Here is a 21662-nt window from a genome sequence, read left to right on the forward strand (position 1 = left end):
GTCCGCGTCAGGGATGTGTGATGTCTCCGTGGTTGTTTAACGTGTATATGGATTGTGTGTTAAAAGAGGTGAATGAAAGGGTGTTAGGTACGGGTGTGAGCATGGTGAATACTGACGGCAGCGAATGGAGTGTGAATCAGCTGCTGTTTGCAGATGATACTGCACTAGTGGCTGACTCAGAAAAGAGCTTGGCTCGTCTGGTTGAGGAGTTTGGAAGGGTGTGCGACAGAAGGAAGTTGAGAGTGAATGTGGAAAAGAGTAAGGTGATGAGGTGTACGAGGAGTATGTGTGGTGTGACACATATGGATCGTGTGTGAAATGAAGTAATCGATCCAGTTATCCAGTTATCTTAACCAGTAATCATGGACATTATACACACAAGCCACTTTCACATATGTCACTTTAGAGCATATTGCACACATTCGGACATTCTGTTTTTATGTTTTTATATTGTATATTCCTATATTTTATATCTATCTTCCTATTCCTATTGATATTCTTTCTTGTTTGAGGTCGCGGGCGGTCGCCTAAGCATTTCACTGCACATTGTACGCTGTATGATTGTGTGTGTGACAAATAATATTTGAATTTGAATTTGAGAGAACTGGTGTGATGCCGGAGTTGGCCTATAGAGCAGAGCAAAAGGCACTGGGATGGTTTGGACATGTTGAAAGAATGGAAAGGGAGCGTTTGGTGAAAAGGGTATATGAATCTGATGTGAGTGGAGTGAGAATGAGAGGAAGACCGCGAATGGGATGGGAATGGGAGAGAGGCTGCTCAGGACAGGAATGGGTGGAGAGAGTTTGTGTATGAATGAATGGATGGGTGTGGTAGAGGTCTGGTCTAGGGATGAAGCGGCAAGGGGAAACCAGCCTTGGCTGAAGCCCTGCTGTGGAGGTGCCCACACTGGGATGTGCAGCTGACCCTGGTGCAGTGTGGTGTGGCTTAGACCAGGCCTTAGACCAGTCACACACACACACACACACACACACACACACACCCACGCACACACGTACACAAACACGCACACACACGCACACACACACACACACACACACACACACACACTGATGGAGGAGGGTTTGGGGAAGAGAAGGAGGGAGGTAAGAATGTGTGTCCTATCTAGGCTACCCCACCTTGGTGGGACACAGCCTGGGTATATAGGTATATAGATAGATCATTAGAGGGTCAGGTGATTGACAGGTGAAAGGAGGGGGAGTGGAGATGATTAAAGGTGTGTCAGCAGTCCTCTAATCCAGAACACCTGAGGAGACGGAAACAAGAACCAGCAGCAGAAGGCCGAAGGACGGCAACGACCAGGACAACCAGAAGAGGGACACAGAGCGACCAGGACTGCCAGAGTGCTGGTTGTCATGGTGACCGAATGCAAGTGTTTTTCGCCTTCATGACAAGCTGATGGATCTTTTCAGCAGATATGCTCGGGTTTGACAGAGATTTACTTTTGTTTTGTCGTCTTCTGGATGCGAAAGAACTTTTTGAAGTGAAAGAACGTCTTCTGGATGTGAAGAACGTCTTCTGGATGTGAAGAACATCTTCTGATTGTGAAGAACTTCTTCTGGATGAGAAAGAACTTTTTGAAGTGAAAGAACGTCTTCTGGATGTGAAGAACGTCGTCTGGATGTGAAGAACGTCTTCTGATTGTGAAGAACGTCTTCTGGATGTGAAGTACATCTTCTGGATGCGAAGAACGTCTTCTGAATGTGAAAAACGTCTTTTGGATGTGAAGAACGCCTTCTGGATGTGAAGAACGTCTTCTGAATGTGAAGAACGTCTTCTGGATGTGAAAAACGTCTTTTGGATGTGAAGAATGTCTTCTGAATGTGAAGAACGTCTTCTGAATGTGAAGAACGTCTTTTGGATGTGAAGAACGTCTTCTGGATGCGAAGAACGTCTTATGGATGTGAAGAACTTCTTCTGAATGTGAAGAACGTCTTCTGAATGTGAAGAACATCTTCTGGATGTGAAGAACGTCTTTTGGATGTGAAGAACATCTTCTGATTGTGAAGAACGTCTTCTGGATGTGAAGAACGTCTTCTGGATGTGAAGAACGTCATCTGGATGTGAAAAACTTCTTCTGATTGTGAAGAACGTCTTCTGGATGTGAAGAACATCTTCTGGATGCGAAGAACGTCTTCTGAATGTGAAGAACGTCTTCTGGATGTGAAGAACGTCTTCTGGATGTGAAAAACATCTTTTGGATGTGAAGAACGTCTTCTGAATGTGAAGAACGTCTTTTGGATGTGAAGAACGTCTTCTGGATGCGAAGAACGTCTTATGGATGTGAAAAACGTCTTCTGGATGTGAAGAACGTCTTCTGAATGTGAAGAACGTCTTCTGAATGTGAAGAACGTCTTCTGGATGTGAAGAACGTTTTCTGGATGTGAAGAACGTCTTTTGGATGTGAAGAACGTCTTTTGGATGTGAAGAACGTCTTTTGGATGTGAAGAATGTCTTCTGGATGTGAAGAACGTCTTCTGGATGCGAAGAACGTCTTCTGGATGCGAAGAACGTCTTATGGATGCGAAAAACGTCTTCTGAATGTGAAGAACGTCTTCTGAATGTGAAGAACGTCTTCTGAATGTGAAGAACGTCTTCTGAATGTGAAGAACGTCTTCTGGATGTGAAGAACGTCTCCTGGATGTGAAGAACGTCTTTTGGATGTGAAGAACGTCTTTTGGATGTGAAGAACGTCTTTTGGATGTGAAGAAAGTTTTTTGGATGTGAAGAATGTCTTCTGGATGTGAAGAACGTTCTGTCTCCTTGTGTCTGCAGGTTGCTCAGGGAGCAGTGGATCCGAGCCAAGTATGAGAGAAACGAGTTTGAGTTCATCGAGAAGCAGGAGCCGTACTCTGCAGGTGAGAAGCTGCATCTTCATCCTTTTCTTTTTCTCTGGGGGGTGCGATCACCGAGGGGTTCCTGGAGCATCTTTGGGTGGGCGGTCACAGAGAAAAGTGTCTGGCAGAATCTCAGAGGAAGAGGAGGAGGAGGAGAAAGGGTCATAAACTCAAATACAATTGTTTAGATTACAATCTGATCTTTTCCCCTCGTTCCTTCATCTGTGGCAGGTTTTTGTCCTGGGGGGTTCTTCTCAGTAGAACACCCACTTCCTGACTGTCTGCTCTTCTGCAAGAGGAGCAGCAGGATGGAGGACCTCCTTCCTCTGAGGATGTTAGAGAAGCTGTGAGGGGAGGAGTCTGTGACGTCCAAATTTACAGCAGTTGAAGGAACCTGAGTGCCCCCCTCCCTCCTGTTTTGTCGGTTTCTTTTTCTTCATGTCGGGTTTCAGACGGTTTTTGATTCTCCTGACTGCAGCTTCATCCACGCCTCCTCTGTTCCAGCATCTCCAGCTCTTGCCCTTGTTTCTCTTCTCCCAGGCTACCGAGAGGGGTTTCTATGGAAACGGGGAAGGGACAACGGCCAGTTCCTCAGCCGGAAGTTCGTCCTGTCAGAGAGGGAGGGGGCGCTGAAGTACTTCAACAAGCAGGATGTGAGGGCGCACGCCGTCACGTCAGATCAGCTGGCACATGGGTAAAGCTGAGACGTCTAACATTCCCCGTGTCCTCGTCCAGGCCAGGGAGCCCAAAGCAGTGATGAAAATTGAGACCCTGAACGCCACCTTCCAGCCGGCCAAGATCGGGAACCCGTGCGGTCTGCAGATCACCCACCTCAAGGACAACAGCACCCGGAACATCTTCGTCTACCACAGCGACGCCAAGGTCAGTTCCCATCCACACATCACAGATGTTTGTGGAGACTCTGGCTGCAGCTGAAACCATCGCTGGTCTCCAAACGTCCCCAAACGACCCCAAACGTCTCCAAACGAACCCAAACGTCCCCAAACATCCCCAAACGTCTCCAAACATTCCGAAACGTCTCCAAACATCTGCAAACGTGTCCAACTGTCCCCAAACATCTTTAAACGTCTCCAAAAGTCTCCAAACGTCTCTTAACATCTTTAAACATCCCCAAAGGTCTCCAAATGTCCCCAAATGTCTCTAAACATCTCTAAACGTCCCCAAACGTCCCCAATGTCCCCAAACATCTGCAAACGTCTCCAAATGTCCCCAAACGTCTCCAAACATCTGCAAACGTCTTTAAATGTCCACAAACATCCCCAAACGTCTCCAAACATCTCCAAACGAACCCAAACGTCCCCAAAAATTCCAAACAACTCCAAACGTCTTCAAACATCTCCAAACGTCTCCAAATGTCCCCAAACATCCCCAAATGTCACCAAACGTCCTAAATATGTCTCTAAACGTCCCCAAATGTCTCCAAAGGTCCCGAAATTTCTCTAAATGTCTATAAATCTCCCCAAATGTCACCAAATGTCTTTAAACGTCCCCAAACATCTCGAAATGTCCCCAAACATCTCCAAACATCTCCAAACGTCCCCAAACATCCCCAAACATCTCCAAACATCTTCAAACATCTGCAAACGTCCCAAATTTCCCCAAACATCCCCAGACATCTGCAAACGTCTTCAAATGTCACCAAACATCTGCAAACGTCTCCAAATGTCCCCAAACGTCTCCAAACGAACCCAAACGTCCCCAAACATCCTCAAACGTCTTCAAACATCTCCAAATGTCCCCAAACATCCCCAAATGTCACCAAACGTCCTAAAAATCTCTCTAAACGTCCCCAAATGCCTTTAAACGTCCCCAAACGTCTCCAAATGTCCCCAATTGTCTTTAAACATCTCCAAATGTCCCCAAACATCTGCAAACGTCTCCAAATGTCCCCAAACGTCTCCAAACATCCGCAAACGTCTTTAAATGTCCACAAACATCCCCAAACATCTGCAAACATCTGCAAACATCTCCAAATGTCCCCAAACGTCTCCAAACATCTCCAAACGAACCCAAACATCCCCAAAAATTCCAAACGTCTCCAAACGTCTTCAAACATCTCCAAACATCCCCAAATGTCACCAAACGTCCTAAATATGTCTCTAAACGTCCCCAAATGTCTCCAAAGTTTCCGAAATTTCTCTAAACGTCTCTAAATGTCCCCAAACATCCCCAAATGTCTTTAAATGTCCCCAAACGTCTCCAAATGTCCCCAAATGTGTCTAAACGTCTCCAAATGTCTCCAAACGTCTCTTAACATCTTTAAACGTCCCCAAACGTCTCCAAACATCTGCAAACGTCTCTAAATGTCCACAAACATCCCAAAACATCTGCAAACGTTTCCAAATGTCCCCAAACGTCTCCAAACATCTCCAAACGAACCCAAACGTCCCCAAACATTCCAAACGGCTCCAAACGTCTTCAAACATCTCCAAACGTCTCCAAATGTCCCCAAACATCCCCAAATGTCACCAAACGTCCTAAAAATCTCTCTAAATGTCCCCAAATGTCTCCAAAGGTCCCGAAATTTCTCTAAATGTCTATAAATCTCCCCAAATGTCACCAAATGTCTTTAAACGTCCCCAAACATCTCCAAATGTTCCCAAACATCCCCAAACATCTTCAAACATCTCCAAACGTCCCAAATTTCCCCAAACATCCCCAGACATCTGCAAATGTCCCCAAACATCTGCAAACGTCTCCAAATGTCCCCAAACGTCTCCAAACATCTCCAAACGAAACCAAACATCCCCAAATGTCACCAAACGTCCTAAAAATCTCTCTAAACGTCCCCAAATGCCTTTAAACGTCCCCAAACGTCTCCAAATGTCCCCAATTGTCTTTAAACATCTCCAAATGTCCCGAAACATCGGCAAACGTCTCCAAATGTCCCCAAACGTTTCCAAACATCTGCAAACGTCTCTAAATGTCCACAAACATCCCCAAACATCTGCAAACGTCTCCAAATGTCCCCAAACGTCTCCAAACATCTCCAAACGAACCCAAACGTCCCCAAACATTCCAAACAACTCCAAACGTCTTCAAACATCTCCAAACGTCTCCAAATGTCCCCAAACATCCCCAAATGTCACCAAACGTCCTAAATATGTCTCTAAACGTCCCCAAATGTCTCCAAAGGTCCTGAAATTTCTCTAAATGTCTATAAATCTTCCCAAATGTCACCAAATGTCTTTAAACGTCCCCAAACATCTCGAAATGTCCCCAAACGTCTCCAAACATCTCCAAACGTCCCCAAACATCCCCAAATATCTCCAAACATCTTCAAACATCTCCAAACGTCCCAAATTTCCCCAAACATCCCCAGACATCTGCAAACGTCTTCAAATGTCCCCAAACATCTGCAAACGTCTCCAAATGTCCCCAAACGTCTCCAAACGAACCCAAAGGTCCCCAAACATCCCCAAACGTCTTCAAACATCTCCAAATGTCACCAAACGTCCTAAAAATCTCTCTATAAACGTCCCCAAATGCCTTTAAACGTCCCCAAACGTCTCCAAATGTCCCCAGACGTCTCCAAACATCCGCAAACGTCTCTAAATGTCCACAAACATCCCCAAACATCTGCAAACATCTCCAAATGTCCACAAACATCCCCAAACATCTGCAAACATCTCCAAATGTCCCCAAACGTCTCCAAACATCTCCAAACGAACCCAAACATCCCCAAACATTCCAAACGTCTCCAAACGTCTTCAAACATCTCCAAACATCCCCAAATGTCACCAAACGTCCTAAATATGTCTCTAAACGTCCCCAAATGTCTCTTAACGTCTCTAAACGTCTATACACATCTTTAAATGTCCCCAAACGTCTCCAAACATCTCCAAACGTCCCCAAACATCCCCAAACATCTTCAAACATCTCCAAACGTCCCCAAACATCCCCAAACATCTTCAAACATCTCCAGACGTCCCAAATTTCCCCAAACATCCCCAGACATCTGCCAACGTCTTCAAATGTCCCCAAACATCTGCAAACGTCTCCAAATGTCCCCAAACGTCTCCAAACATCTCTAAACGAACCCAAACGTCCCCAAACATTCCAAACGGCTCCAAACGTCTTCAAACATCTCCAAACGTCTCCAAATGTCCCCAAACATCCCCAAATGTCACCAAACTTCCAAAAAATCTCTCTAAACGTCCCCAAATGTCTCCAAAGGTCCCGAAATTTCTCTAAATGTCTATAAATCTCCCCAAATGTCACCAAATGTCTTTAAACGTCCCCAGACATCTTCAAATGTCCCCAAACGTCTCCAAACATCTCCAAACGTCCCCAAACATCCCCAAACATCTCCAAACATCTTCAAACATCTCCAAACGTCCCAAATTTCCCCAAACATCCCCAGACATCTGCAAACGTCTTCAAATGTCCCCAAACATCTGCAAACGTCTCCAAATGTCCCCAAACGTCTCCAAACATCTCCAAACGAAACCAAACGTCCCCAAACATCCCCAAACGTCTTCAAACATCTCCAAATGTCCCCAAACATCTGCAAACGTCTCCAAATGTCCCCAAACGTCTCCAAACATCCGCAAACGTCTTTAAATGTCCACAAACATCCCCAAACATCTGCAAACATCTGCAAACATCTCCAAATGTCCCCAAACGTCTCCAAACATCTCCAAACGAACCCAAACATCCCCAAAAATTCCAAACGTCTCCAAACGTCTTCAAACATCTCCAAACATCCCCAAATGTCACCAAACGTCCTAAATATGTCTCTAAACGTCTCTAAATGTCCCCACACATCCCCAAATGTCTTTAAATGTCCCCAAATGTGTCTGAACGTCTCCAAATGTCTCCAAACGTCTCTTAACATCTTTAAACGTCCCCAAATGTCTCTCAATGTCCCCAAATGTCTTTAAATGTCTTTTAACATATTTAAACGTCTCCAAACGTCTCTTAACATCTCTAAACAACCCCAAATGTCCCCAAATGTCTCTTAACGTCTCTAAACGTCGAAAAACATCTTTAAATGTCCCCAAACATCCCCAAACATCTTCAAACATCTCCAAACGTCCCAAATTTCCCCAAACATCCCCAGACATCTGCAAACGTCTTCAAATGTCCCCAAACATCTGCAAACGTCTCCAAATGTCCCCAAACGTCTCCAAACGAACCCAAACGTCCCCAAACATCCCCAAACGTCTTCAAACATCTCCAAATGTCCCCAAACATCCCCAAATGTCACCAAACGTCCTAAAATCTCTCTAAACGTCCCCAAATGCCTTTAAACGTCCCCAAACGTCTCCAAATGTCCCCAATTGTCTTTAAACATCTCCAAATGTCCCCAAACATCTGCAAACGTCTCCAAATGTCCCCAAACGTCTCCAAACATCCGCAAACGTCTCTAAATGTCCACAAACATCCCCAGACATCTGCAAACGTCTTCAAATGTCCCCAAACATCTGCAAACGTCTCCAAATGTCCCCAAACGTCTCCAAACGAACCCAAAGGTCCCCAAACATCCCCAAACGTCTTCAAACATCTCCAAATGTCACCAAACGTCCTAAAAATCTCTCTAAACGTCCCCAAATGCCTTTAAACGTCCCCAAACGTCTCCAAATGTCCCCAAACGTCTCCAAACATCCGCAAACGTCTCTAAATGTCCACAAACATCCCCAAACATCTGCAAACATCTCCAAATGTCCACAAACATCCCCAAACATCTGCAAACATCTCCAAATGTCCCCAAACGTCTCCAAACATCTCCAAACGAACCCAAACATCCCCAAACATTCCAAACGTCTCCAAACGTCTTCAAACATCTCCAAACATCCCCAAATGTCACCAAACGTCCTAAATATGTCTCTAAACGTCCCCAAATGTCTCTTAACGTCTCTAAACGTCTATACACATCTTTAAATGTCCCCAAACGTCTCCAAACATCTCCAAACGTCCCCAAACATCCCCAAACATCTTCAAACATCTCCAAACGTCCCCAAACATCCCCAAACATCTTCAAACATCTCCAAACGTCCCAAATTTCCCCAAACATCCCCAGACATCTGCCAACGTCTTCAAATGTCCCCAAACATCTGCAAACGTCTCCAAATGTCCCCAAACGTCTCCAAACATCTCCAAACGAACCCAAACGTCCCCAAACATTCCAAACGGCTCCAAACGTCTTCAAACATCTCCAAACGTCTCCAAATGTCCCCAAACATCCCCAAATGTCACCAAACTTCCAAAAAATCTCTCTAAACGTCCCCAAATGTCTCCAAAGGTCCCGAAATTTCTCTAAATGTCTATAAATCTCCCCAAATGTCACCAAATGTCTTTAAACGTCCCCAGACATCTTCAAATGTCCCCAAACGTCTCCAAACATCTCCAAACGTCCCCAAACATCCCCAAACATCTCCAAACATCTTCAAACATCTCCAAACGTCCCAAATTTCCCCAAACATCCCCAGACATTTGCAAACGTCTTCAAATGTCCCCAAACATCTGCAAACGTCTCCAAATGTCCCCAAACGTCTCCAAACATCTCCAAACGAAACCAAACGTCCCCAAACATCCCCAAACGTCTTCAAACATCTCCAAATGTCCCCAAACATCTGCAAACGTCTCCAAATGTCCCCAAACGTCTCCAAACATCCGCAAACGTCTCTAAATGTCCACAAACATCCCCAAACATCTGCAAACATCTCCAAATGTCCACAAACATCCCCAAACATCTGCAAACATCTCCAAATGTCCCCAAACGTCTCCAAACATCCGCAAACGTCTCTAAATGTCCACAAACATCCCCAAACATCTGCAAACATCTCCAAATGTCCACAAACATCCCCAAACATCTGCAAACATCTCCAAATGTCCCCAAACGTCTCCAAACATCTCCAAAGGAACCCAAACATCCCCAAACATTCCAAACGTCTCCAAACGTCTTCAAACATCTCCAAACATCCCCAAATGTCACCAAACGTCCTAAATATGTCTCTAAACGTCTCTAAATGTCCCCACACATCCCCAAATGTCTTTAAATGTCCCCAAATGTGTCTGAACGTCTCCAAATGTCTCCAAACGTCTCTTAACATCTTTAAACGTCCCCAAATGTCTCTCAATGTCCCCAAATGTCTTTAAATGTCTTTTAACATATTTAAACGTCTCCAAACGTCTCTTAACATCTCTAAACAACCCCAAATGTCCCCAAATATCTCTTAACGTCTCTAAACGTCGAAAAACATCTTTAAATGTCCCCAAACGTCTCCAAACATCTCCAAACGTCCCCAAACATCCCCAAACATCTTCAAACATCTCCAAACGTCCCCAAACATCCCCAAACATCTTCAAACATCTCCAAACGTCCCAAATTTCCCCAAACATCCCCAGACATCTGCAAACGTCTTCAAATGTCCCCAAACATCTGCAAACGTCTCCAAATGTCCCCAAACGTCTCCAAACGAACCCAAACGTCCCCAAACATCCCCAAACGTCTTCAAACATCTCCAAATGTCCCCAAACATCCCCAAATGTCACCAAACGTCCTAAAATCTCTCTAAACGTCCCCAAATGCCTTTAAACGTCCCCAAACGTCTCCAAATGTCCCCAATTGTCTTTAAACATCTCCAAATGTCCCCAAACATCTGCAAACGTCTCCAAATGTCCCCAAACGTCTCCAAACATCCGCAAACGTCTCTAAATGTCCACAAACATCCCCAAACATCTGCAAACATCTCCAAATGTCCCCAAACGTCTCCAAACATCTCCAAACGAACCCAAACATCCCCAAACATTCCAAACGTCTCCAAACGTCTTCAAACATCTCCAAACATCCCCAAATGTCACCAAACGTCCTAAATATGTCTCTAAACGTCCCCAAATGTCTCCAAATTTCCCGAAATTTCTCTAAACGTCTCTAAATGTCACCAAACATCCCCAAATGTCTTTAAATGTCCCCAAACGTCTCCAAATGTCCCCAAATGTGTCTAAACGTCTCCAAATGTCTCCAAACGTCTCTTAACATCTTTAAACGTCCCCAAACGTCTCCAAACATCTGCAAACGTCTCTAAATGTCCACAAACATCCCAAAACATCTGCAAACGTTTCCAAATGTCCCCAAACGTCTCCAAACATCTCCAAACGAACCCAAACGTCCCCAAACATTCCAAACGGCTCCAAACGTCTCCAAATGTCCCCAAACATCCCCAAATGTCACCAAACGTCCTAAAAATCTCTCTAAACGTCCCCAAATGTCTCCAAAGGTCCCGAAATTTCTCTAAATGTCTATAAATCTTCCCAAATGTCACCAAATGTCTTTAAACGTCCCCAAACATCTCCAAATGTCCCCAAACGTCTCCAAACATCTCCAAACATCTTCAAACATCTCCAAACGTCCCAAATTTCCCCAAACATCCCCAGACATCTGCAAACGTCTTCAAATGTCCCCAAACATCTGCAAACGTCTCCAAATGTCCCCAAACGTCTCCAAACATCTCCAAACGAACCCAAACGTCCCAAAACATCCCCAAACGTTTTTAAACATCTCCAAATGTCCCCAAACATCCCCAAATGTCACCAAACGTCCTAAAAAATCTCTCTAAACGTCCCCAAATGCCTTTAAACTTCCCCAAACGTCTCCAAATGACCCAATTGTCTTTAAACATCTCCAAATGTCCCGAAACATCGGCAAACGTCTCCAAATGTCCCCAAACGTCTCCAAACATCTGCAAACGTCTCTAAATGTCCACAAACATCCCTAAACATCTGCAAACGTCTCCAAATGTCCCCAAACGTCTCCAAACATCTCCAAACGAACCCAAACGTCCCCAAATATTCCAAACAACTCCAAACGTCTTCAAACATCTCCAAACGTCTCCAAATGTCCCCAAACATCCCCAAATGTCACCAAACGTCCTAAATATGTCTCTAAACTTCCCCAAATGTCTCCAAAGGTCCCGAAATTTCTCTAAATGTCTATAAATCTCCCCAAATGTCACCAAATGTCTTTAAACTTCCCTAAACATCTCGAAATGTCCCCAAACGTCTCCAAACATCTCCAAACATCTTCAAACATCTCCAAACGTCCCAAATTTCCCCAAACATCCCCAGACATCTGCAAACGTCTTCAAATGTCCCCAAACATCTGCAAATGTCTCCAAATGTCCCCAAACGTCTCCAAACGAACCCAAACGTCCCCAAACATCCCCAAACGTCTTCAAACATCTCCAAATGTCCCCAAACATCCCCAAATGTCACCAAACGTCCTAAAAATCTCTCTAAACGTCCCCAAATGCCTTTAAACGTCCCCAAATGTCCCCAATTGTCTTTAAACATCTCCAAATGTCCCGAAACATCGGCAAACGTCTCCAAATGTCCCCAAACGTCTCCAAACATCCGCAAACGTCTCTAAATGTCCACAAACATCCCCAAACATTCCAAACGTCTCCAAACGTCTTCAAACGTCTCCAAACATCTCCAAACGAACCCAAACGTCCCCAAATATTCCAAACAACTCCAAACGTCTTCAAACATCTCCAAACGTCTCCAAATGTCCCCAAACATCCCCAAATGTCACCAAACGTCCTAAATATGTCTCTGAACTTCCCCAAATGTCTCCAAAGGTCCCGAAATTTCTCTAAATGTCTATAAATCTCCCCAAATGTCACCAAATGTCTTTAAACTTCCCTAAACATCTCGAAATGTCCCCAAACGTCTCCAAACATCTCCAAACATCTTCAAACATCTCCAAACGTCCCAAATTTCCCCAAACATCCCCAGACATCTGCAAACGTCTTCAAATGTCCCCAAACATCTGCAAATGTCTCCAAATGTCCCCAAACGTCTCCAAACGAACCCAAACGTCCCCAAACATCCCCAAACGTCTTCAAACATCTCCAAATGTCCCCAAACATCCCCAAATGTCACCAAACGTCCTAAAAATCTCTCTAAACGTCCCCAAATGCCTTTAAACGTCCCCAAACGTCTCCAAATGTCCCCAATTGTCTTTAAACATCTCCAAATGTCCCCAAACATCTGCAAACGTCTCCAAATGTCCCCAAACGTCTCCAAACATCCGCAAACGTCTCTAAATGTCCACAAACATCCCCAAACATTCCAAACGTCTCCAAACGTCTTCAAACATCTCCAAACATCCCCAAATGTCACCAAACGTCTTAAATATGTCTCTAAACGTCCCCAAATGTCTCCAAAGTTCCTGAAATTTCTCTAAACGTCTCTAAATGTCCCCAAACATCCCCAAATGTCTTTAAATGTCCCCAAACGTCTCCAAATGTCCCCAAATGTGTCTGAACGTCTCCAAATGTCTCCATCGTCTCTTAACATCTTTAAACGTCCCCAAACGTCTCCAAATCTCCCCAAATGTCTTTAAATGTGTTTTAACATATTTAAACGTCTCCAAACGTCTCTTAACATCTCTAAACGTCCCCAAATGTCCCCAAATGTCTCTTAACGTCTCTAAACGTCTATAAACATCTTTAAATGTCTCCAAATGTCTCCAAACGACTCTTGACATCTTTAAACGTCCCCAAACGTCTCCAAATGTCCCCAAATGTCTCTTAACGTCTGTAAACGTCTATAAACATCTTTAAACGTCTCCAAATGTCTCTAAACGTCTCTTAACATGTTTAAACGTCCCCAAACGTCTCAAAATGTCCCCAAATGTCCTTAAACGTCTCCAAATGTCCCCAAAGGTCTCTAAACGTCTTTAAACATCTTTAAACGTCTCCAAATGTCTGTTAACGTCTCCTCCCTCCTCCCGTCTGTTTTGCTCCTCCCCCTGCAAAACAGTGCAGACGCTTTTTCCCCTGCTCCTGCCGCTTCCTGCTTTATTTGCTTTTTAATCATTTAATTAATCATTTTTAATTATTTTACTTCATCCACAAATCCTGGAATATCAGACTGGTCCTTTTTTGTGACTTCCACCTATACAAATCAATATTTTTACGTCTGACAAGCCAGCGACATGTCCGGAAGAGGAAGAAAAACAAACTCCCACTGTGAATGCCGTCGGATCTACCAACAAGAAATAAAAGAGCTACAAACACGGATATTTACTTTGGAAACTGAAAATGGACTTCACAAGACCCTTCCAGTAACATCGGGTGATAAGAAGCCCACTCTTACTACAAATGAAAAGAATAACAGTGACATAGACCTGAGTGATGTTGTGTCCTTTCCGAAACTTTGTGCGGAGGAACTCTGTGTTAAGCCAAAGCGTAAAGATGACAGAGCATCCGAAATACAGCTCACAAACAGATTTTTACCCCTAACACAATGTGATGTTAAAGAACAAAGTGAAATTGGACCACAGAATAGGAGTTATAATGTTGGAAACAAAGCACAGGCAGAAAGAAAATCTGTGCCAAACGTCAAGGTCAGAGATACGCTGCTGCTTGGAGATGGCGCTATCAGTGGAGGCAGCCACAGAAGAATGCAAACTTTATGTTGCCCAAGTTCTACTGTTCCAGTGATTACAGGACTCTTATTTAAAGTCTTGTACCAAGGAGTCAAACGAATAATCATCCATGTAGGTGCTGTCGATATCAGAAAAGAACAATCTGAACGTTTGAAAAAAGACTTCATGAAGTTATTTGAAGAGATTGACAAAGTAGAGGTTGAAGCCTTCATCAGTGGACCTCTTCCTAACATCGATGGGGTGTCACTCAAGTTCAGCCGTCTGTTTCAGCTGAACAATTGGCTCTCCAGAGAGTGTGCTTCCAGAGGATTCTATTACATTGAGAACTTCAATACATTCTGGAAACGAAAGGACCTATTCATGGGAAGAGGCCCACACCTGAACAGAGGTGGAGCAAGAGAGTTAGTAAAGAACCTCCTCCACGCTCTGGGGCAAAGAGGCCAAGGCCCTGAAAAGGCAGTAAGGAAGGACCGAGCCAGTGTCCCAGGAACCACAGCACAACGGCAACAACAACAACAACTACCTCCACCACCACCATCGGTCAAAGACTTGGATCCGGCAGCACCAGCACCACAACCACCTCCATCTAAGGACTCAGCTGCACCAGCATCACAACAACCACCGCCAGCTAAGGACCCAACCGCAGAACCACAACAACAGCCACCAGATTTGGCCCCAGAAATACCACCGTCTGACCAGCTGTGGGCGCCCCCTGCTACATCTACTCCCAGTGAAGACTCACTTTCCTTTTCGTCCCCCCCACTTTCACCCATGGCCCTACCTAGCCATTTTGATAGCCTCATTAAGTCAGGAATTAAGATGGCTCCCCTAACACCTGTGAGCCTCACACCACACAGGAGCTCTCCTACCCCTCCAGCGCCCCCTCCTTATCCTTCACCCAAAGTCCCTCCAACACGTCCTTCATCCAAAGCCCCTCCAACACGCCCCCTCCATCGTTCACCCAAATCCCGTCCAGCTCCCGCTCCTCCTGGTCCAACACCCAAACTACCCTCAACTCGACCTCCCCTGCGCGCCTCTAGAGGTGCTATTCCCCAGAGCTAGGATGAAACGGGCCCCCAGTGTCCTAGGAAAGGTTATGTCAAACTGGGCCCTGTGATGAACAGCTTCCTTCTGGTGCTATACCTGTAGTTGCACCACGTAGAATGCAAAAAAGGGCAGTTAGACTGTCCAATCAAAGAAATCTAGTTCACATCCCTTGCAAGAAGGTTTTGACCAGTCCCAAGGAAACTAATCTCAAACTTGCTGCACTCAATGTCAGATCTTTATGCAACAAATCATTTTTAATCAATAATCTTATCTCTTCTTTTAATCTTGATTTTATGTTTTTAACTGAAACATGGCTTGACAAAAACACAGGAAACATAGTTCTAGTTGAATCAACTCCCCCCAACTACAAACATGTATCGGAAATACGAGAAAATAAAAAGGGTGGAGGCGTTTCTGCACTGTTTAGAGATAATATTGCAACCCGCAGACTATCATTTGGTGTGTTTTCATCATTTGAGTATGTGTCCTTTAAGATTGAGTTAAAACAAACTCCTCCCTTACTCTGCATAGTCATGTACAAACCTCCTCAGCACAGCCAAAGTTTCATTGATGATTTCACTGAAATGCTCTCAGTTGTGTGCACAGACTTTGATGGTCTAGTCATTACAGGTGATTTTAATGTTCATGTTGATAATGTCAATGACAGAAATGCAAAAGAGCTCAATGCTGTCCTTGAAACCTTTGATCTAATTCAGCATGTGAGTTGCCCCACCCACAGCAGAGGGCACACTCTGGACCTGCTCATCACAAAGGGGGTTAATATTTACAATGTCAGTGTGGTTGATGTCGCCCTCTCTGATCATTTCTGTGTATTCTTTGACCTGTCTGTTGCTCCCAAACCACCGCCTGGCCCTGCAGTTGTCCAAAGGAGACAAATAAATGAGAGCACTAGGGCACAGTTTGTAGAAATGATAAACCCTGAAAACGCCTCTGGTGCCAATGTTGATGAAATGCTGAATTCTGTTACTTCTAGCATCTTGAATGTTCTGGATGCCATTGCCCCTATGAAGGTTAAATTGAGAAAACATAGACAGAAAGCTCCCTGGAGGAACGATGATCTAGTCAGGGCACAGAAACAACAGTGCCGCAGAGCTGAGCGAAAGTGGCGCAAGTCAAAACTCCAGGTTCATTATGAAATGTATAAGGGGGAGTTGTACGCTTACAACCAGATCTTATGCAGAACAAGGGAAAGGTACTTCTCTGAAATCATTGGAAGTTGCAGCAGCAACTCTCGTGTCCTGTTCACAACAGTAAACAGATTAACTAACCCTCCAACCCAGCTACCAATAGAACTGGTTTGTACACCTAAATGTAATGAGTTTGCTGTATTTTTTAATGACAAGGTTCAGGGCATTAAAAAAGCCATCAACTCCACAACACATATAACTATCCAACGGCCACCTACTCACTCTAAGCTGACTCACTTTGTACCTGTCACTGACCAAACTGTCCAAGAGACCATCACCCGTCTGAGCTCGTCTACATGCTGCCTTGATGTGTTACCCACTAGATTTCTAAAGTCTGTCCTGAACAGTGTGTTGCCATCAATTACTCAAATAGTTAACATGTCTCTTCAATCTGGAATATTTCCAGAGGCCTTAAAAACTGCAGTCATTAAACCTCTCCTGAAGAAGAGCGGTCTTGATCCCACTGTACTGAATAATTACAGACCTATCTCTAATCTGCCATTTTTAGGAAAAGTCCTTGAAAAAGTTGTCTACCAACAGCTCACTGATTTTCTCTTATTAAACAATTCATTTGATGTTTTCCAGTCAGGTTTTAGACCCCATCATAGCACAGAAACTGCTCTTATCAAGGTAACCAACGACATCCGCCTGAACACTGATGATGGCAAAGTCACTGTCTTAATCCTGCTAGACCTGAGTGCTGCCTTTGATACTGTTGATCATGGGATCCTTTTGCACAGACTCCAAGACTGGGTTGACATCTCTGGATCTGCCCTAAGTTGGCTCAAGTCTTATCTAGAAGACAGGAAATATTTTGTTGAAATTGGGAGTTGTGTCTCAGACTACATGGCCTTGACTTGTGGTGTGCCCCAGGGATCGATCCTGGGACCCCTTCTGTTCAACCTCTACATGCTGCCACTAGGGCAGTTAATATGCAGTAATAACATATCTTATCACAACTATGCAGATGATACTCAGATCTATGTGTCACTGACAACAGGTGAATATGGGCCGGTGGATTCACTCAGCCACTGCCTCCAACAGATCAGTGCGTGGATGCAGAACAACTTTCTCCAGCTAAACTCAAACAAGACCGAAGTTATTATTTTTGGCCCACAGAAACAAAGAGAAAGTGTCAGCAGCTACCTTCATTCTCTGTCTCTTAAACCCTCAAATCAAGTCAGAAATCTAGGGGTAATCATGGACTCTGACCTGAACTTTAACAGCCATATCAAGTCAGTAACATCAGCAGCATTTTACCATCTGAAAAACATTGCCAAAATCAAAAACATAGTGTCAAAGCCAGACCTGGAGATACTTTTCATGCATTTGTCTCCAGCAGGTTAGACTACTGTAATGGCCTGCTCACCGGCCTCTCAAAACGAGCTGTAAAACAGCTTCAGTACATCCAGAATGCTGCTGCTCGAGTCCTGACCAGAACCAGGAAGTATGATCACATTAGTCCTGTGCTCAGGTCTCTGCACTGGCTCCCTGTACCTCAAAGAATAGACTTCAAAGCAGCTCTGCTTGTGTACAAGTCTCTCCATGGCCACGCACCAAAGTACATCTCTGACATGTTAGTGCCATATGAACCATTTCGTACTCTGAGGACCTCAGGGGCCGGCCTCCTGTTGATTCCCAGAGTCAGAACTAAACAAGGGGAATCAGCGTTTCAATATTCTGCAGCTAAAATCTGGAACAGCCTCCCTGAAGTCGTAAGACAGGCCTCTTCTGTGTTCATGTTCAAATCTAGACTTAAAACATTTCTGTTTAGCCGTGTATATGACTGAAAGGTCCTATCTGCACTTTTCTTTCCTTTCCTTCCTTTATTTTTAAATCAGTTTTCAATTTATTTTTTTTTCTTTTCTTTTAAAGTAAATTTTATGTTGATTATTTCTATGATGTATTGTGATTTTAATGCATTTTTCTGTTTTGTGAAGCACCTTGAATTACTTTGTGTATGAATTGTGCTATACAAATAAACTTGCCTTGCCTTGCCTTGCCTTAACATCTTTAAACGTCCCTAAATGTCTCCAATTGTCCCCAAATGTCTGTTAACGTGTCTAAACATTTTTAAACGCCTCCAAATGTCTCTTAACGTCTCTTAACATCTTTAAACGTCCCCAAATGTCTCCAAATGTCCCCAAATGTCTCTTAACGTCTCTAAACATTTTTAAACGTCTCCAAATGTCTCCAAACGTCTCTTAACATCTTTAAACATCCCCAAACGTCTCCAAATGTCTCTAAACGTCCCCAATGTCCCCAAATGTCTCTTAACCTCTCTTAATGTCTCTAAACCTCTTTAAACATCCCCAAACATCTCCAAACGTCCCCCATGTCCCCAAATGTCTTTTAAAATCTCTAAACATCTTTAAACGTCTCCAAATGTCTCCAAACGTCTCTTAACATCTTTTAACATCCCCAAATGTCTCCAAATGTCCCCAAATGTCTCTAAATATCTCTAAACGTCTCCAAATGTCCCCAAACATCTGCAAACGTCTCCAAATGTCCCCAAACGTCCCCAAACACTCCAAACGGCTCCAAACGTCTTCAAACAGCTCCAAACGTCTCCAAATGTCCCCAAACATCCCCATATGTCACCAAACGTCCTAAAAATGTCTCTCAACGTCCCCAAATGTCTCCTAAGGTCCCGAAATTTCTCTAAATGTCTATAAATCTCCCCAAATGTCACCAAATGTCCCCAAACGTCTCCAAACATCTCCAAACGTCCCCAAACATCCCCAAACATCTCCAAACATCTTCAAACATCTCCAAACCTCCCAAATTTCCCCAAACATCCCCAGACATCTGCAAACGTCTTCAAATGTCCCCAAACATCTGCAAACGTCTCCAAATGTCCCCAAACGTCTCCAAACGAACCCAAACGTCCCCAAACATCCCCAAACGTCACCAAAAGTCCTAAAAATCTCTCTAAACGTCCCCAAACGTCTCCAAATGTCCCCAATTGTCTTTAAACATCTCCAAATGTCCCCAAACATCTGCAAACGTCTCCAAATGTCCCCAAACGTCTCCAAACATCTGCAAACGTCTCTAAATGTCCACAAACATCCTCAAACATCTGCAAACGTCTCCAAATGTCCCCAAACGTCCGCAAACATTCCAAACGTCTCCAAACGTCTTCAAACATCTCCAAACGTCTCCAAATGTCCCCAAACATCCCCAAATGTCACCAAACGTCCTAAAAATGTCTTTAAATGTCCCCAAATGTCTCCAAAGTTCCCGAAATTTCTCTAAACGTCTCTAAATGTCCCCAAACATCCCCAAATGTCTTTAAATGTCCCCAAACGTCTCCAAATGTCCCCAAATGTCTCTAAACGTCTCCAAATGTCTCCAAACGTCTCTTAACATCTTTAAACGTCCCCAAACGTCTCCAAATGTCCCCAAATGTCTTTAAATGTCTTTTAACATATTTAAACGTCCCCAAATGTCCCCAAATGTCTCTTAACGTCTCTAAACGTCTATAAATATCTTTAAATGTCTCCAAATGTCTCCAAACGTCTCTTAACATCTTTAAACGTCCCCAAACGTCTCCAAATGTCCCCAAATGTCTCTTAACGTCTGTAAACGTCTATAAACATCTTTAAATGTCTCCAAATGTCTCTAAACGTCTCTTAACATGTTTAAACGTCCCCAAACGACTCAAAATGTCCCCAAATGTCTTTAAACGTCTCCAAATGTCCCCAAATGTATCTAAATGTCTTTAAACATCTTTAAACGTCTCCAAATGTCTGTTAACGTCTCTTAACATCTTTAAACGTCCCTAAATGTCTCCAATTGTCCCCAAATGTCTGTTAACGTGTCTAAACATTTTTAAACGCCTCCAAATGTCTCCAAACGTCTCTTAACATCTTTAAACATCCCCAAACGTGTCCAAATGTCTCTTAACCTCTCTTAATGTCTCTAAACCTCTTTAAACATCCCCAGACATCTCCAAACGTCCCCCATGTCCCCAAATGTCTCTTAAAATCTCTAAACATCTTTAAACGTCTCCAAATGTCTCCAAACGTCTCTTAACATCTTTTAACATTCCCAAATGTCTCCAAATGTCCCCAAATGTCTCTAAATATCTCTAAACGTCTCCAAATGTCCCCAAACATCTACAAACGTCTCCAAGTTCAAACTAAATCAGCTGGCTGTCCACTGTGTGTGTGTGTGGGGGGGGGGGGTCACGGGATAGGAAGTTTCATGAATTCTTGTCTGTTCTTCACAGGAAATGGTCGACTGGTTCAACGCCATCCGAGCGGCGAGGTTCCACTACCTGCAGGTGGCGTTCCCTGGAGCGGGTGATGAAGAGGTGAGAATGACTCTGCCCCTCTGAAGCTCTCTGCTCTGTGCTGCTTCCTTCACCGGCTTCTCTTTGCTGCAGCTGGTTCCTAAACTGACCCGAAACTTCGTCAAGGAGGGCTTCATGGAGAAGACCGGCCCCAAGGTTTGTGGGGGGGGGGGGGGGGGGGGCTCTGGCTGATGAAGATGATGAAGATGACGCCTTTTTGAGGCATTAAAAGCTGGTTCCGTCTGTGTCTTTGCCGCAGCACACTGAGGGCTTCAAGAAGAGATGGTTCACCATGGACGACCGGCGGCTCATGTACTTCAAAGACCCTCTGGTAAGAGGAGCCCCCCCCCCGACTGCCAGCCGCCGTCTGATGCGCTGGACTCACGTTTGCGTTGCAGGACGCCTACGCCCGGGGGGAGGTGTTTATCGGCAGTAAGGAGAACAGCTACACCGTCCTGGCCGGCCTGCCGCCGTCCACGCAGGGCCACCGCTGGAACCACGGCATCACCATCGTCACGCCGGACAGGAAGTTCCTCTTCGCCTGCGAGACGGAGGCCGAGCAGCGAGACTGGATCTCCGCTTTCCAGAGAGTCATCAACCGACCCATGCGGCCGCAGGAATACGCAGGTGTGGACTCGTCATCGTCAGGGTCTGAGAGGACCCCGTCCGGGTCCGTTTGTCCCTTCAGCAAAAGTTTCCTTCTGAAACATTTTAAAATAATCGACAAAAGAAGCAAAAACAATTTCAATTCCAGAAGAAATGAAGGAAAATCCAACATCCAGTTCAAATGTTTTAGCATTTCTGTTTATTTCAATGAAAAACCTTAAAAATAGATAAAACTT

The 21662-nt window shown here is 44.4% G+C and overlaps 1 protein-coding gene across 2 annotated transcripts in view; it reads left to right on the top strand.

Moving 5' to 3' along the window:
* LOC144988004 (arf-GAP with dual PH domain-containing protein 1) overlaps nucleotides 1-21662 on the top strand; it is a 59719-nt gene that overhangs the window by 36974 nt on the left and 1083 nt on the right. For both annotated transcript variants that reach the window (XM_078938020.1, XM_078938021.1), the window contains 7 exons: nucleotides 2794-2876; nucleotides 3396-3508; nucleotides 3591-3737; nucleotides 20758-20841; nucleotides 20914-20976; nucleotides 21080-21151; nucleotides 21219-21447. In XM_078938020.1, coding sequence (XP_078794146.1) covers nucleotides 2794-2876; nucleotides 3396-3508; nucleotides 3591-3737; nucleotides 20758-20841; nucleotides 20914-20976; nucleotides 21080-21151; nucleotides 21219-21447 — 791 coding nt within the window. The remainder of the gene's footprint in view (nucleotides 1-2793; nucleotides 2877-3395; nucleotides 3509-3590; nucleotides 3738-20757; nucleotides 20842-20913; nucleotides 20977-21079; nucleotides 21152-21218; nucleotides 21448-21662) is intronic.

Source organism: Oryzias latipes, chromosome 19, assembly GCF_053564925.1.
Source record: "Oryzias latipes strain Hd-rR chromosome 19, Olatipes_Hd-rR_3.1".
NCBI classification, from domain to species: Eukaryota; Metazoa; Chordata; class Actinopteri; order Beloniformes; family Adrianichthyidae; genus Oryzias; species Oryzias latipes.